The following is a 15,915-nucleotide window of genomic DNA, read 5'->3' as shown; positions in this document are numbered from 1 at the left end:
CAGGCACAAAGACGCTGTTTAAAAGAACGAATGTTTCGCTTTAATACTCACCCTGATACTAAACTAGTGCCTCCTCCCTCATAAAGAAAGCAAATTAATCCTTTAATTTAAAGGGATCGTCACAAACATCAGTACTATGCAAAAAATTCCTGTGAAGACTTCCTCAATTTAAAAAGAAAAACCACACAAACACACAATAAAACACCACCCTGCACATAATGGTATTTGTAATCTTGTTCATTTGCATACATGTAACTGGCATATTCACAGCTTGTTACAAAATAAATCTGAGCAGCTGTAACCAGCTAAACCAACAGGACGCCAGCAGTACTGCCAGTTACTAATCATTATTAGTATAGTATAGTAATGTTTTGTTTTATTATTTTGGGGTTTTAAATCACAAGGTTGGAGGCTTCTTGGAGACACAACATTTAATGTTAACATAAAACTTTTAATAGGTTTGGTGTGTATGTACATGTGACAGTTTTAAGGCAGAAGTTTACTTACAAAATAACATGCATGATTTTTTTTTCGATAGCACACAGGTGAGGACCAAAGACAGCATCGCTGCCATCCTGTGGTGTACAGGAAACACTGCTCATTAAAGAGAAGCACGATTATGTTTTTCTGTACTCCTCAACAACGATTGAACATCTTAAACTGCGGCATTTTTTAAAACAGTCATGTCTTCTTCTGTTCTGTTTTGTTGTTGTTTTCTTGTTTTTTGAATAGCAGAACTTGGGAGGCTAAAACTAAAACACACAATTTCTCATGTTCACACAAACGGGCAGCAAAAAAAAGAAGAAAAGGAGGAAGTGAGATGGACAGTACAGCTTGTCTATATAAAAAAAAGAGTTTATATTTATATATATAAAAATATCAAGCAAAAATCACTCTTTTTCAGTTACTAGGTATTATAATATAAAATATCTCTGAAGCTTTACCGCTGTCAAACTGAGTTTGTGTTAATGTTAAATATACGAGCAATGAAAGTATGTCATGCAACAAGGAAAAAGCATTTCTCGCAATCTCCCCTTTCTGGCCTCAACTTCCCTGTTTGTGACTCCTTCCAAACTTCCTCTAGAATCTCTAAAAGCAAAAGGGAAATAACCTGTGATGTACAAAATCTCATACATTCTTGAAGACCTAAGCTGAGTATGATGTGCAACATTTAATTACAAAGAGAGAAAGAAGTCATTCGTCATATCACTTCTTCATGCCGATTGTTTCATATGTGTCCGTTGCATGAGGAGTGAGACCCTGAGGGGGAGGATGAGGAGAATTTCAGTCCATAATTCATTAAATATAATTATAATAATAATCCAGCATTCAACTATCTGCTGGTTTTCTTCTCTTTGAAATGTTGATAGCACAACAACTCACCGTATATATGCCCTCTTCAACATTCTGACAAAGAAAGCGGAGAGAAAAATGTCAGATACAGTAGAAATTAAAGAAATCGGACATTGTAATGACGGGTTTTTTTGGTTCTTAGTAACTAGTTAGAGATCTGAGAAAAAAAATAGAAGCCAGTAAGCAACACATGAGTGGCTTAGGCGGTGCAGAGTTTGTGGCTAGCAATAGGAAATTAATAGACTTAAAAAGGGGGTAAAGCAGCGCACTAGTTTTGCATGAGAAAAAGAACACTATCTATCTCTGTATCCTGTGCAAGTCAGATTTTTGACAGAAAGAAAAAAACTGTCACTGAAGCTGCTGCTTGTGGATTAAATTTAGAACTACGGGTATTTATAAAACTGTCTTGGCTTCATGTAAATGTTAAATGTCCACATAGCTAAAACCAGATTCTTTGGCTCTAAGTGACACCCTGTTCATTTTCTAAACCTTCCCAGAGCGACAGATGTCTACACGAGCTCGAAAGTAAGCTGAGTAGTAAGTCCTTAATAGAGATTTGGATTAAATATGTCATGAACTAAGTAGACGTGGTTGTATGCGGCTATGGTGTGGCAGCTTCATCCTTCAGTTTCTGCTCCATTTTCAGACCTCAGGGTTTGTCCACTGAGGTTTGACCTGGCCAATGAGCTCATCTTTGTCTCTGGTGAAGTTCTGCCTTCTGGTTGTTTACCGAAACGCTACTTTTGTGCTGTGGTGTGTATGTGTCGCTGCTGTCTGCAGTTTAGACAGCGTGTTGCTTCTTTGTGCCTGTGTCAGTAAGGTATGCACTTGTGTGTCTGCATCCATTCTCACCCCCTTCGGCTTTCCTTTCCCAGCGGCCTCTTTAGCATTGGAGATCTGTAGAAGGCAAAGTTAGGGATCATTAAAGAAAAACTACAGTAACGTTTGAGTATAACCCTAAAGGTATGGTAAGATATACGTGCATTTCCTGTTGTCACTTTAGAGTTAGCAACATTACACACGCTTTAGATATATCTTCTTTCGTTTGTCACAAATAAAGGAAGTGCAGTGCAGTAAGATAATGACCAAGTACTTGTGCTGCAAAAATAGTTTAAATCTAAAATCATCACTGTCAGCATGTAGAAGTACCACAGTCAAGAGAATATTTTTATAGCCATCTTAAGAGTTTGTGTGCTTTACTTTGCTGATAGCCTACTGTAGATACATTTCAACTTTCTTGGATACAACTTTTATGAAAACCGTATATTAGTGTTGATGTAGGCTTCTGCAAAGATATATACATTTATATCGTATGCAAACCTTGACTTTGCAGTAGAGAGCTGTCAGGATGATCCCGTACAGAAACAGGATGCCATCCAGGATATAACAGATCTGGGGCTCAGCAAGAGCCGCTGAGAAAACACAAGGGAATGTCGTTAGCAGATTAGATTAGATCATATATTCATTTAAAATGATTATATATCATTGATATATCACTTATATCAGCGATAACACTGTTTTGTTGGGTAATGGCGCTGCCACCACTTTAGACTGAGAAACAGCGATGGCAGCAAGTTCTGTGCAACTGCAGAACGCTGTCTGTCGGTCAGTCTGCAACATGTAACATGTTTAAATGTATCCATAAATACATTCAAATAGCATAAGATATGGGGTATGTTGCCTTTTTTTAATGCTGTGTCTTATCTGTGCCTTATCTGTGCTCTCAGTTGATCGACTACTGTGATTAACAAACAGCATGGGAGGAAAACTTCAAATATGCGCTACACAGTACTCAACAGGTAGTTTTAACACTATAATCATTCAAAAACCTTTCATATTGCAAAAATTACAAGCAAACTGTCTACAAATAACTAGAAGGACTGGATCGTATCTTTCAACGACCAACATCTGTCTGACTGACTGTAGAAGATACAACAAAAATCCTTAATGCTGTTATCTGTGCTCTCAGTTGATCGTCTACTAAAAGAAGTGTGACTAACAAACAGCATGGGAGGAAAACTTCAAATATGTTCAGGCCTAAAGTTTAAAGTGAATAAGAACCTACGCTACAATATTCAACAGGCTCTTCTCGCTGCACGTTTACCACATAGTGGAAGCACCGAACAGTACTCAACAGATAGTTTTAACTCTATGATCATATAAAAACCTCTTTTATCTTGCAGAAATTACAAGCAAAGTGTCGACAAACAAACAAAAGTACTGGGTCATGTTTTGACATCACAAACATCTGACTGACTGTAGAAGATGCAACAAGCGGCCTTAAAAAGCATTGATCTTACATTACAGTACTTTGAAGGTTGTGTGTAATTTCAATATTGCGCGATCGTGTCATATTCAGTCATTTATAATCCATAAAAGTGTTGATAAATCTAAAACTGTTCTGGATATAAGAAATTCAAGAAACTGACCTTTTTTAAAATAAGTATTTTTTAGAATTATAAGTAATTATTGCCCAAATAATTCAGTTTTTGTAGTAGTCTCTTTTTTTTTTGACAGCTACTTTGTTTTTCAAGGAACTAAAACTTACGTGATTACAAAGATCCTGTGTAACTTTAGATTGGGTAGATGAAAAGAGAAGTTTTGTTTTATGACTCCAAAAACAGCTATTGGCCAGTCAAAGCACAGAGGGTTGGATTTCCTCAAATTTGCTAAATTCAGATGGAAAAGATGAGATCATAGGAAGAATTCGTCAAAAAGTCTGAATGGTTTATAATGAACTTTTAATAATGGCTTTTCTTATTAAGGCTGAAAGTATACACTGAAAGTATATTATGGCCTTTAAAACTTTGATGTGTACGCAGTTATTTGCAGTTGGATGAAAGGATGATGTCTTCATTGTGAATTTCCCCAGACAGCTAACGTCATTTTGGTCTGTTCCTTCCTTCACAATTTGTTTCGCTCTTCTCATGAATTCACTTCTCTAAAATCTCTGATCACATGACGGCTGTGCACACAGAGACTCGCTTCCAAACAGTGTGATGTAAAGTTGGACCGCCACTAAATTTCTGCCACACGTGTAACAGACATGCTTGCTCTCAGGTGTATCCATTACGTTTGCATGTGATCTTAAAATGTTGCGGTTTATCTTTACTTTTTCTTGGCATCTTTGGTTTTTCATAAGCAGTGTTGGGTTCTTAAGAAATGTAAGTGGCCTGACGGCTATTGGTTTGATAGTGATGTAGTGACACTTTTTTCTTTCCTGACTTCTGGGGCATCAGCAGTGAGCACAGCAATTCAAAATAAAAATAAAAATCACTGAGACCCTTTTACTTTTTTTCCTCTTGCATTAGAACTACGGGGTACTCAGGAAACATGAAGAGATTTTTTTTCTTTAAGAATTTTATACTAGTTGTAGACTAGCTGTAGGCCGCTCAGATGGAACCAGACATTTGCACCTTATTTAAGGTGCAAATGTCTCTTACACGGTTAATCTGTTCAGTGTTTTGAGACAAAAAAATGCAAACTGCAAATGTTTAGGGATAAAAGTACGAAACTGTTCCCTGCTACCTTCTCACTTCTGTTCTTTAAATAAATAAAACATCTTTTTTCTTTAAAAAAAAATAAAAAAATCATAATCCACATTTGCATAAAGAGAAACATCGACATTTGACAACCATTAAAAAGTCAAAAAAATATCCCAGAATGATCTCACAGCAACTTCACCAGACGCGTTTCCGTCTGCAAAATTAATGGCCGATTTAGGGGCCGACAACCTGTACGTGTTTCAGCTTAGCCTGTAAAAATGTGTTTATTTGATCCCATTAACTGTTGGTTGTATTTGATTAAAAACAGAACAACAGTGTAATTTTATTTTATCTTTTACTTAACAAAAAAAAAAAGAAAGAAGATTTTTGCACATACACCGTCAGAGACAAGTTTCCCATATTTGGAGGGAGCTGAATTTGTTACATACGCAGAAGTGGCTGAACAAATGCAGAAGCTGCTACTGGCCATATAGACCAGCATCCACACCCCTTGCCACAAGCAACAAACTCAGCAGGGTCAGTTTCTCTTCTCACAGGAACTAAAATGTGGTAAATACATCTGCTGCCTACACTGAGCGGAATAAGGCCAAATGTCAGAAAACCTCAGTGTTCTCTAACTTTCGGTAAACAGGATAGTGTAGTTAAAGAAATGCTGTTTAATTGAACAGGAGTTGAATCTAGTCAACCACATAATAAAAACACATCATGTTCATCCTGATTAACTTTACACCTCCGTTCACCCAAAAACTGTTCATTTTTCTCGGAAACTGAAACCAAGCGCGAGATCTCTGGACATTAAATCTGGTGATATAAAAACAAGCGTTCCAGTATTTGTGTCAACTCACCGGCTCTCCCAAAACACATCCACAGAGGAATGGCCACCAGCATTTGGTTCCTGCACCACCCAGCCATGATAACACAGGCTCGACACGGATAATCAGCTCCTTGAACAGCGAGCAAACACGACTGCTTGGTGCGTTTTTTTTTTCCGCTAAAGACTTCGACTACTGCATACCCAGCTTTACAGCTCACAGGGGAAGTTGTGGTCTGAGCTCTAAGTCCATTTGTCTCAGATCTCATCAGACCACTCCCCCTGTTAACACCAACCAAGAGGAAAGACTTCACTCAGGCGTCGGTGTCTGCTGTCATCTTTAATACTTTATTTGTTTTCAGGCGGCACAAGAGCGTGGAAAGAAAAAAGAAAAAAAAAACAGGGTGTTTTAGACTTTACGAAGCCTTAAGATGTCAACTTATCGCAGTGGGACAAAGAAAACAGATGCGTTTACTGTTCAGACATAAAATATTTATTAGGTTGATTTGGGCATTGTACATGAATGGTGATAAACGAAGCCGCCTGTCAAAAAGCTCACTACAGTGAAAAGAGAACAGGAAGAAAGCCCGTCTGACAAGATAGTGGTGTGACAGAGAGAGAGAGTCCTCGCTGGGGAAGCGACACATTAAGAGTATCGCTTTAACGGTCCACCTCTCCAAACACTATGTCCTGCGTACCTGCAAGAAGATAACACTCGATGTGAAGCAGCTCCGTTTGCACGCTCGCTTCTGCATGTCTGCAAGTATTTAAGTTATTGTGACATTCTCACCAATGATGGCCACCACATCTGCCAACATGTGTCCTTTGGCCATTTTATCCAGACCGGCCTAGAAAGAAGCAAACATGAAGCAACATTTAGAGCAAGTGAAGCTTCCAGTATGCACGAGAGCACAAAAGTTGTCTTAATTCATGAGATTATAGCCTCGAGTTATCACAGTAACGACTCAATTAGTTTGTTTATGCAACTTCAAACACATTTTTAGCCTTGTAAACCCAAATTCTAATGACGACGTTCAACTGCATTAGCTCGTTTACCCATGAGCTAAGACGAACAGGAAGGAAGCCGAGGAGAGCTTTGGACCAAAAAAAAAAAACAACTGCTCCGTAACGCTTAATAAAATATAGTTAATGAAGTCAAAGTAGCCTAGAGGACAAGCCGTTAAATGAGCTGAATAATTGATGGTGGGAGTATTTAATATTTCACAGTGTCGTGTGAAATTTTTAAGTACGCACCAAGTGAGCGAATCCAGGGGCTTTGATCTTGCAGCGATAGGGTCTGCTGGAGCCGTCTGAAACCATATATACACCAAACTCTCCCTGCAAGCCACACACACGCACGCACACACACGCACACACACACTCCAATAAGCATATTACACCACAGCAAAGTCCCATCTAATTAAGACTCAAAAAGCCTTAGTCGTACACTTTGATGACTGCACAATTTGTCCTTATACTCTACACTGAGTGCTCTCACCTTAGGTGCCTCTACAGCTGTGTATGTGGCCCCAGGGGGGACCTGGTAGCCCTCTGTGTACAGTTTAAAGTGGTGAATCAGAGACTCCATGGACATCTAGCAAAATAACACAAAGTTTGTGGGGGGAAAAAGCATAAAAAGAAAAGAGCATCAGTGTATATTGAGGGAATGTTAACATTACAATGGTGAGGAAGTACAGGTGGTTTCCAGCCTTGAGTGCAGCCAAATTTAATTGAGTTTTACAATAAAACTGTCCTAACTCTGAAAAAGGACGAGTGAACACAAATTAACAAGAAATTGAAATAACACACGAGTGATGAAATACAGAGAAGAACGTAGATAGCAAAAGAGGAAACCTCTCTACTCAACACACCTTCATCTCAGACCTCTTAGGCGGAGCCACTTTGGCATCATCCACCTTTATCTCGCCCTCTGGCATCTTGTTCATCGCCTGGTGCATGATCCTCAGGGACTGCCTCATCTCCTCCACTCTGCACAGATACCTGAGCCGCACACATACACACACAAGTAGCAGTAAACCACAGGACTGATGTTGCTCTACGCCACAACACGATATACACCTCAAACACTCTGCAGAGAAGGTGGAAGGCAGACGTTAGCAGCTCAGTCTGGCATCATCATGCTCAGAGTGCATTACACAACTACAGTATTACGGTATAGTATAGTACAGGAAATCGACCTGAAGGAGAGAAAAAATAGTTCCCAGGGCCATTTTGACTGATTAAAACAGAAGTGGATGTGTTCCACTCATGCCAGTGAGACTGGTGAACCACAATGTGCTTTGTACGCGGCTCATTCTGATTATTTATGCTGCATTCATGAAAGCCAGGAGCATCAAGCTCTCACCGTGTAGGCACGTAAACCAGGATTCCTTTTAAACACAGTTGGCCAATAATGTCTCTGTGAAGCTTTCTGTTGCTAGGCTGAACGTTTGAGTTTTAAACTGGGTGACATATTTACTGCTAAATTTACATCGTGTTGCTTTGATCAGAAACAGAGATATGCGCCATGGCAGCTGCCGAGTGGTAAGACCTGGTTCTATATGCAGCCTTTTGTAAAAAAGCAACAGATAAACTCACATAAATCACAAGTATTTCATTTCAAAAAGACTAAACTGCTCAATAATAAGAGACAGTCGAAGAATATATATAATAAAGAGACCAAATATTCTTCTGGCGTGCTCATACCCGGGCTGCTATAGAGAAGACTCGGGCTGTTTGTCTGGAGGAGTCTTACCTGTCATAGCAGTCTCCATTGCTTCCAATCGGAACGTCAAATTCCACTTCATCGTACTTGTCATAGGGCTGAGACTTCCTCAGGTCCCACTTGATTCCAGACCCTCGTAACATGACTCCACTGGTGGTGGAAAAAGCAGAGTGATGCATTTCAAGGTTTACAAACACATGTATTTCTAGCAGCTTCCAGAAGGAGACTATTTAAATGAATTATACAAACTGATTTTATAAGTTTGTGGCAGATTGCACCATTATTAAGACTGAAAACACGCGTTGCCTCTGACACAGCAGTGTCACTTCCCTTTAGGAGGGTTTGTTTATTCATTTAGAATGCATTTATAACAGCTCACTACTGTGCAAGTGAAGTCATTGTCATCAGTGTAACTTAATTTTCTAATATGTCAGTGAACTTTCATTTATGGGTTACCTGAAACCGTAGTTGAGGGCCTCCTCAGCAGAAACCACTCCGATGTCCACAGTGCGATTCTTCCAGATACGATTGTTGGTCAGCATCTGCATGAAGGAAATCCAACATGAATGTCATTTTAAATTTACTGCATCCACAAGCTCCACACGCCCATCGTGCTTGAGCTCACTGAGAGCTCGTGGAGAACTGAGGAGAACATGGAGTCATTCACCTCTTCAACTTCATCAATCCGAATGGAGAAATTCTTACACCACTCATAGATGTCATCCATCAGGCCAAGGGGCAAATCCTGAAACACATTCAAATGCAACGATATTATACTGATCTTTAGATTTCATCTCTCATCTATCTATCTATATAATCTATATGTATCTATAGATAGATTTTAAAAAGCGTGTTTAGAGAAGTGTTGAACTTTCTAGTTATAAAAACGTAATGAATTCTTCTCCTACCTGATGTACGCCACCAGGCCTGACGTATGCAGCGTGCATCCTTGCTCCAGACACTCGTTCATAAAACTCAAACATCTGAGAGGAGACAAGAATTAAAGACTTAAAGAGAAAAGAAAAAGAAAAAAAACCCCACACATTTCCATGTACAGTAGTGTCACAGTCTCAGGATTAGTGGCAAAACTCATACGCTGGATTAGACGGCCTATTTTAAAAGAAAAGCTACAATCGTATGTACCAGTCGATAGGTTATCATTTCACTGATGAATGCTGTTACAATCAAACAACTGAGACTCTCAATGAGTAGACTGAGGCTGGTGCCACTGCAATCAAGTGTCTAGTCAACAGACACCGAATGCAAGACGTTTGAAGTTCAGTGTGAAGTTTCTAGACTTTGATTATTCGGGGTACCATTGTTTTATCAGCTTATTAGTATTATTAGTACTTTATGCAACCGTGTAGCCGTAGATTTTGCAGGACTGCGTATTCCACCTGTTGACAGGATTTATGATGATGCAGTTTTCATTTCACTAACACCAAATCCTTTGATGACCACTTACTACTGTGTTTGCTTGACTTGGCTGAACCCCTTAGTGAATCTGTGGGGTATTGTCAAAAAGAAGATAAGTAACAGTCTGACCTAAAAACACAGACAACCCGAATCTCACTATCAAAGCAACCCGGAATTAAGTAACATCACCGTGGAGCCACAAACTCCTCATTTCATGCTACGCTGGATGTTGTAAACCAGGATTCTCTTCAGATCATCACATTGTATCGCCAGCAGAAGATTCAGACTCAAGCGGTTGACTCATTTTACAGTCCTGTCATTTTTGGGACACTTTCAGTGACTCAGTGAAAATGTGAAGTCAGACGTGGCCCACATCCTGACTCATACACAGGATATTGTTGAGTAAACACCTGAAGAGCTGGAGGTCACTGTGCCACTAACTGATGAGAACATAGCTACTGTTTATGAATCAAAGATACAGTGATTTTGGGAGCAGGCTTGACTCAACAAAAAACCCCCAAAAAACTAGAACAATCCCCAGATTAGAACCACAGTACACCTTGTGATTGTTGTTCCGTTACCTTCTCTCGCTCCTCGAACATCCAAAAGAAGGGAGTCATGGCGCCAATGTCGAGAGCATGTGTGGTGATGGCCATGATGTGGTTCAGGATGCGAGTCAACTCTCCATACAGCACTACAAACGACACAGAACAGAGCTCAACAAACTGGAAACAGGTTCCAGCTGCTCACTGGTGAAGTTTTACTTTACTTTCAGTTCAACATGTTTTGTTAGCGTCCACGTAAAATAAAATAAAAATAAAAAATCTACTTAAACACTTCAATGCTTCTTGAAATTAGATTGGTGATTACTTGGTCAAACAATCAATTCAATCAGATAAAAAAGCTCCAGGAACACTAACTGAGTGCAAGAACAGAGGGCATGTTAGCTCTAGATAGCTCATATGTCAAGTTAACTCTTCACAAATAGAGCCTAAACATTAAAGGCAGGTACACAACACAACAGTCAACACAGTAGTTGACGCTTTTTGTTGCCAGACACGACTTTAAAGTGATCCTCTTTGAAACAAAACTACGAGTCTGATCCTTGGTTCTCGCTGTTTCCTGTTGAGGAAGAATCCAAGCAACCACAACTACATTTTCCAATTCTCCACATTGGAAAATGTAGTCTTTTCAGATCTTCAAGTTCATGTACGTTGTGCAATTGTGGCTGCCTGATCTCTACCAGAAACCTCATTTGTTCCGTACAAGGCTAAAGGTGAGAGGCACGTGTCTGTGGCACAGAAACACACTGAGCGTACATCTCCGTGCAGCCTATGCTGTGAACTTTGTAATGGACCAATAGAAGACAGTAGCAGCGCTTATGTTTAGTTAGCGCCCCCTAGTGTGTCATTTTTAACTGCATCTTAAAGCAAAGGGTCAAAAACAAACATACCAGACAAAGAAAACTGCTGTTGGAAACTCAAAAAAATGTAAATGTTTGTTAAATGCTCATGAAATCAAGCTTTAAAAGTGTTTTTTTTGCCCAGTGAAGGTCTTACACTTCCAGAGAAAACAATGCTGAGCAAGTACCATGAAAGTGCACAACATTAAATTAGATTCATCTTACAGTCATAACAATAATGTAATGCATACTTTATTAATCCCCATAGGGAAATTACTCATCTGCATTTAACCCATTCACTCAGTGAATGGGTACCTCGGGGTAGCCGTTTAGTGGATTCAAACCCCCAACCTTCCAATCATGGGGCGACCACTTTAGGTCACGAGCAGTTGTCTAAGCATTTCACTGCATATCGTACTGTGTATGACTGTGTACGTGACAAATAAAAATTTGAATTTGAATTTACCCACTATCCCTGCCCCTAGCTATATTTATATTTATTTCATTTATAGCATTTTTATTTTTTTCTATTTTCTGACAGACTTAATAGTCTGTCAGAAAATAGAAAGAAAAAAAAACACAGTTTCCTTCAGCTAAATACACAAACTAAAGATAAAAAAATGTAGATATGAGTACATAAGTGCAAACTACAAATTTGGCATTAATAGTGGTTAAATAAGACTTCCAGAATAATGTTTTTTAAAATGTTTTTTCTTCAGGAGTTTTCATATTTGACCACTCATGCTCAGTACCTCTGATCCACTGTGCACGGGGTGGGGCCTGGATGTTGAGCAGCTTCTCCACAGCCAGAGAGTAGGCTTGCTCATTACACATCATGGAAACATAGTCCAGGCGGTCAAAGTAGGGCAGAGCCTGCAGCAGAACGTGTTTTATTTAAATGAGGATGGTTACAAAAATAATACAAACTGCCCCTACACTTACATGCATACAAAATAATTTAACAGGTATGTAATGGCTGGAAGTTGGCGAGTACAAAGACCACTTAAGTCATCCCATTGTTCAGTACCTGCAGGTATGTCTTATACTCGATTAGCTTTTCTGTGCCACGATGCAGCAGGCCAATGTGTGGGTCACATTTCTTGACAGACTCCCCGCTGAGCTCCAACACAAGACGCAGCACACCGTGAGCTGCAGGATGCTGAGGGCCGAAGTTAATCGTCAGGTTGGACACCTCCTTCTCTGCAGGAGGATCTTTGTCTGAAAAACAAAGAGCACAAAACAGCAAACTAAAGTTCGACCAGTCTGACAGACCAGCACGTTTGTTTTCATCAAACAAATAACCATAATGCGGAACAAGCTGCCCAAACTATGAGCACATCTTAAATCAAGTGCACTGTGGAAATAGAAACGCGTAAGTCAGACACTGAATACCTGCCTCCCATCTTAATGAAGGCTGGCAGACAGAAAACACAGAGGACAAAAATGGAATTAAGTCAAACGTTTTACCGTTGTGTCTCTGCCAAAGGCTGACATGATACATTTAGACTTGGACTGTGTTCAACTCTCCCGCAGTCTTGGCAGCTCATTATTTTCCCTTTCAGTTACAATTAAAAGAAAAAAGTAATATTTGAAACGAGTAGATGTTGGTGAACAGCAGTCTTTACCATTCCACGGGGGCGGTGTCCACTTCTCATTAACAGCAGTGGGGTACATGACTGCACCAGCGAACTGCTCCGTCCACTCCACATCTGGCTGCCATTGTTTCTGCCTGTGAAACACAGCAAGGTTATTTTTAAGGCGATGTAGGTATGAGGCTGGGTGGCGACCTTTATCAGTGCTAACACGATCCTGCAGTACAAAAAGGTGGTGCCTCAGGCTACCTACGCGCTGCTTAAAGCCTTAACCTCATTATCAGATGTTACTTGGAACTGAGCCTGCCAACCTGAGGACTGATCGTTAGAAGTAGCTCATCAAGGAAACATGCAGAGATGGAAAGTTTTCTTCGTGAAAAACAAAATATGTCAATGATTCAGTAGTTTGGAGGGCCACCTTTTGCAGAACTTAGGTCGAGTAATTGTTTTGTGCATCACTTTATCAGTCTCTCGTGTCATTGTGGAGGAATTTTGGCCAAGTTTTTTTTTTTTTTACAATGCGGCTTCAGATCATTGAGGTCTGCAGGCTCTCCTAAGATCTCCCGACAGTGTTTCAATGAGGTTGAGGTTTGGACTTTGAAACTTTGTAGATTTACTTCTGCGACTGGAACAGCTGTCCCTCATTTACTCATTTTAAGTGTTCACTCATCCATTCAGAGTCAGCGGATGCTGAAGAGTGTGCAGATGTCACCAACTTTCTGCAGAGCGAATCTCTACAGACCTCCATACTTCAATGGGCTTCGGATTAGCTAAAGAACAGTGCGTAAAGACCTTCATGGAATCGGTTTTTATCGTCGAGCAGCTGCATTGAGTGGTATAAAACTCTCCATCCCTGGAAACTAGAGCAGTGGAGACGTGTTCTCTGGAGTGACCAATCACACTTCTGTCTGGCAATCTGAAGGATGAGTCTGGGTTTGGTGGTTGACCGGAGAACGGTACTTGTGTGACTGCACTGGATTATGCTATGGAGTTGTTTTTCAGGAGTTGGGCTCGGCCCTTTAGTTCCAGTGAAAGAAATTCTTAATGTTTCAACATATCAAGACATTTTGGACAATTTCCTGCTCCAAACTTTGTAGGAACAGTTTGGGGATTTCCCCTTCCTGTTCCAACATGATTGTGCACCAATGCACAAAGTAAGGTCCATAAAGACAAGGATGAGTGAGTTTGGTGTGGACGAACTTGACTGGCGTGGATAGAATCCTGACCTCAACCCGATAGAACATCTTTGGGATGAACTAAAGGAGAGACTGAAACCCAAGCCTTCTCGTTCAACATCAGTGCATGACCTCACAAATGTATTTATGAAAAAATGATCAAAAATTCCCATAAACACACTCTTAAACCTTGCAGAAAGCCTTCCCAGAAGAACTGAACCTGTTACAGCTGAAATTCTGTGCAGACATAATATTAAATCCTATCGATGAATTTCATATGTGTGTGAAGGCAGATAAGTACGTATGGAAACACTCTTATCCCACGCAAAAACAAACACACACTCAAAACTACCACCAGGTTTATGAAATGTGTGCACCGGCCTATTTTGGTCTTGCCATTGTGTGTATGTAAGTAAATCAGAATCACTCTGAGCCAGCAGGCTTGTGCACTCTGCATACTGCCAAGGCCACATGTCTACATAAGGAAATACACTGAGCTCCAGGTAAAGTGGAAAAAGTGGTAATAATGCAAGAAAGAAGCCTGAAGACACTGAAACAACTGTGTACGAAAAGGAAGCCAGAAAAGGTACAGCTTTCCAAAGACTTTGCATGAGAGCAACAATGCAATGAGAAAAAAACCACAGATCCTCCAGAATATGTGGGACAATGCCAAAACTGTAAGTGGTGTCATTCAGCAAATCACTGATTTGTGCGTGAACTTACATACTATTATTAAATGATAATTCAATCTTGTGGGGGGTTTCAGAAGGAACTTTGCAAACTTTTTCTCTGGGAACTGTCATGAATTTAAACACTTAACATGCTAACTCAGGCCTGTACAGTCTAAGATGGAGCTCTTGGGATTTTCCAGTTCCTCTGAGGACTGCACAGCCTGACCGTGGATTGCATTCGTTGGGATTTCCACCCCTGGAAAGAATGTGGCGTTGTATTAACACACACCTGAGTGCTCTAAAACTAGCAAACAGCTAGTTTTGTAACATTTGCGGATCAGTTATTCAAATGCATTTGATTAGCACCATCTGGCTGCTCTGTGCCCTCCTAACTCCTATAGAAGTAGTAAGCATGTACATGTTTTTGACAGCACTGCATGAGTCCTGTAACATACAGCCATGGTAATAAAATAGCACGTATTAATGCTGAATATTACAAATATACAGAGGCATAAATATGTCAGTAACTAGCATTGCATAATGCTAGTTACAGGTTTATATCCCCCTGAATTTGGTTCAGAGACCTTCTGAAGCCCTGAGCTGAGTTAAACATAGCGTACTACACCTCCAAAATCATCCAAATTATCTATTTATTTTCATCCTTGTGCCAAAACCTTTAATTTTCTGTCTATGCGTTAAAACCATTTTGACCTCACTGACCATGAAACACCGATGTAGTAAACACTGACACACGCTGACAGCAGATCTCCAGTTAACCCGACAGTGGGAGATGCTGACCTATGCTCTAAACAAGCTGCTGAGGGCACTCGTTATAGCCAAGCAGCCAATAAATATGTTTTTCATTTATTTTCATAGTACTAAACTGCACAGGGCGAGCCCTGCGATGTTTTATAGAAGCAAAGCCGGATTATGTAGCGTTTTGCTAGCATGAGCCTCTCGGCATGCACATCTGTGAGGAGCTAAGCGAAGACCGTCATGAGGACAAAGATAACTCGTGGAGTCACGGTTTGTCTTTTTGCTATCATACCTGTTCTGCAGCAGCGCACAGCCAGGGCTCAGCACATTATGGCCTAATAACAATTTTGTTGAAGGACGTCCGAGTTTGCTAAGCGACCTCAACATTGTGGCCGCCATCTTGGCTGTTAGACAACCTCCGGCCAGTGACGTAGAAGAGTTTCCTCTTCTGTAGTCGTGGTGTCGTGTCTGCCACCTGTCGGTAAATGTAGTTCAATTCATTGTTTTC

General features: G+C 40.3%; 2 protein-coding genes across 2 annotated transcripts; both read right to left on the bottom strand.

The window, feature by feature from the left end:
• Positions 1-713: 713 nt before the first annotated feature.
• Positions 714-5,928, bottom strand: fcer1g (Fc epsilon receptor IgFc epsilon receptor Ig). Its single transcript, XM_005741829.2, has 5 exons — positions 5,705-5,928; positions 2,674-2,765; positions 2,206-2,250; positions 1,384-1,407; positions 714-1,260 (listed from the first exon to the last, which is right to left on the bottom strand). Exons 1-5 carry the CDS (start codon positions 5,769-5,771, stop codon positions 1,207-1,209), a joined length of 282 nt encoding a protein of 93 aa, XP_005741886.2. The 5' UTR covers positions 5,772-5,928; the 3' UTR covers positions 714-1,206.
• Positions 5,929-6,140: 212 nt separating this feature from the next.
• ndufs2 (NADH:ubiquinone oxidoreductase core subunit S2) lies at positions 6,141-15,851 on the bottom strand. The gene is made up of 14 exons (XM_005741828.1): positions 15,700-15,851; positions 12,839-12,942; positions 12,241-12,431; positions 11,966-12,086; positions 10,393-10,505; positions 9,304-9,378; positions 9,063-9,140; positions 8,852-8,937; positions 8,426-8,545; positions 7,542-7,671; positions 7,169-7,264; positions 6,925-7,008; positions 6,461-6,518; positions 6,141-6,368 (listed from the first exon to the last, which is right to left on the bottom strand). The coding sequence occupies exons 1-14, from the start codon at positions 15,804-15,806 to the stop codon at positions 6,331-6,333; spliced, it is 1,401 nt and encodes a 466-aa protein (XP_005741885.1). The 5' UTR covers positions 15,807-15,851; the 3' UTR covers positions 6,141-6,330.
• Between the last annotated feature and the right edge of the window lie 64 nt (positions 15,852-15,915).

The sequence above is a fragment of the Pundamilia nyererei genome, unplaced genomic scaffold (genome assembly GCF_000239375.1).
Source record: "Pundamilia nyererei isolate P.nyererei 1_Seehausen unplaced genomic scaffold, PunNye1.0 scaffold00114, whole genome shotgun sequence".
In the NCBI taxonomy this organism is placed as follows: Eukaryota; Metazoa; Chordata; class Actinopteri; order Cichliformes; family Cichlidae; genus Pundamilia; species Pundamilia nyererei.
Note: the sequence above shows the minus strand (reverse complement) of the source record. Positions and strands in the feature narration are given on the sequence as shown.

Excerpts from the sequence above, each read along its gene's own strand:
- fcer1g (XM_005741829.2), bottom strand. The coding sequence starts at position 5,771 with ATGGCTGGGTGGTGCAGGAACCAAATGCTGGTGGCCATTCCTCTGTGG. Across the intron at positions 2,766-5,704 it reads GATGTGTTTTGGGAGAGCCG|CGGCTCTTGCTGAGCCCCAG; the intron begins GTGAGTTGACAC and ends GTGTTTTCTCAG. Across the intron at positions 1,408-2,205 it reads GGAAAGGAAAGCCGAAGGGG|AATGTTGAAGAGGGCATATA; the intron begins GTGAGAATGGAT and ends TTTCTTTGTCAG.
- ndufs2 (XM_005741828.1), bottom strand. The coding sequence starts at position 15,806 with ATGGCGGCCACAATGTTGAGGTCGCTTAGCAAACTCGGACGTCCTTCA. Across the intron at positions 9,141-9,303 it reads GGCCTGGTGGCGTACATCAG|GATTTGCCCCTTGGCCTGAT; the intron begins GTAGGAGAAGAA and ends AATGTGTTTCAG. Across the intron at positions 6,369-6,460 it reads AGATGTGGTGGCCATCATTG|GTACGCAGGACATAGTGTTT; the intron begins GTGAGAATGTCA and ends ATCTTCTTGCAG.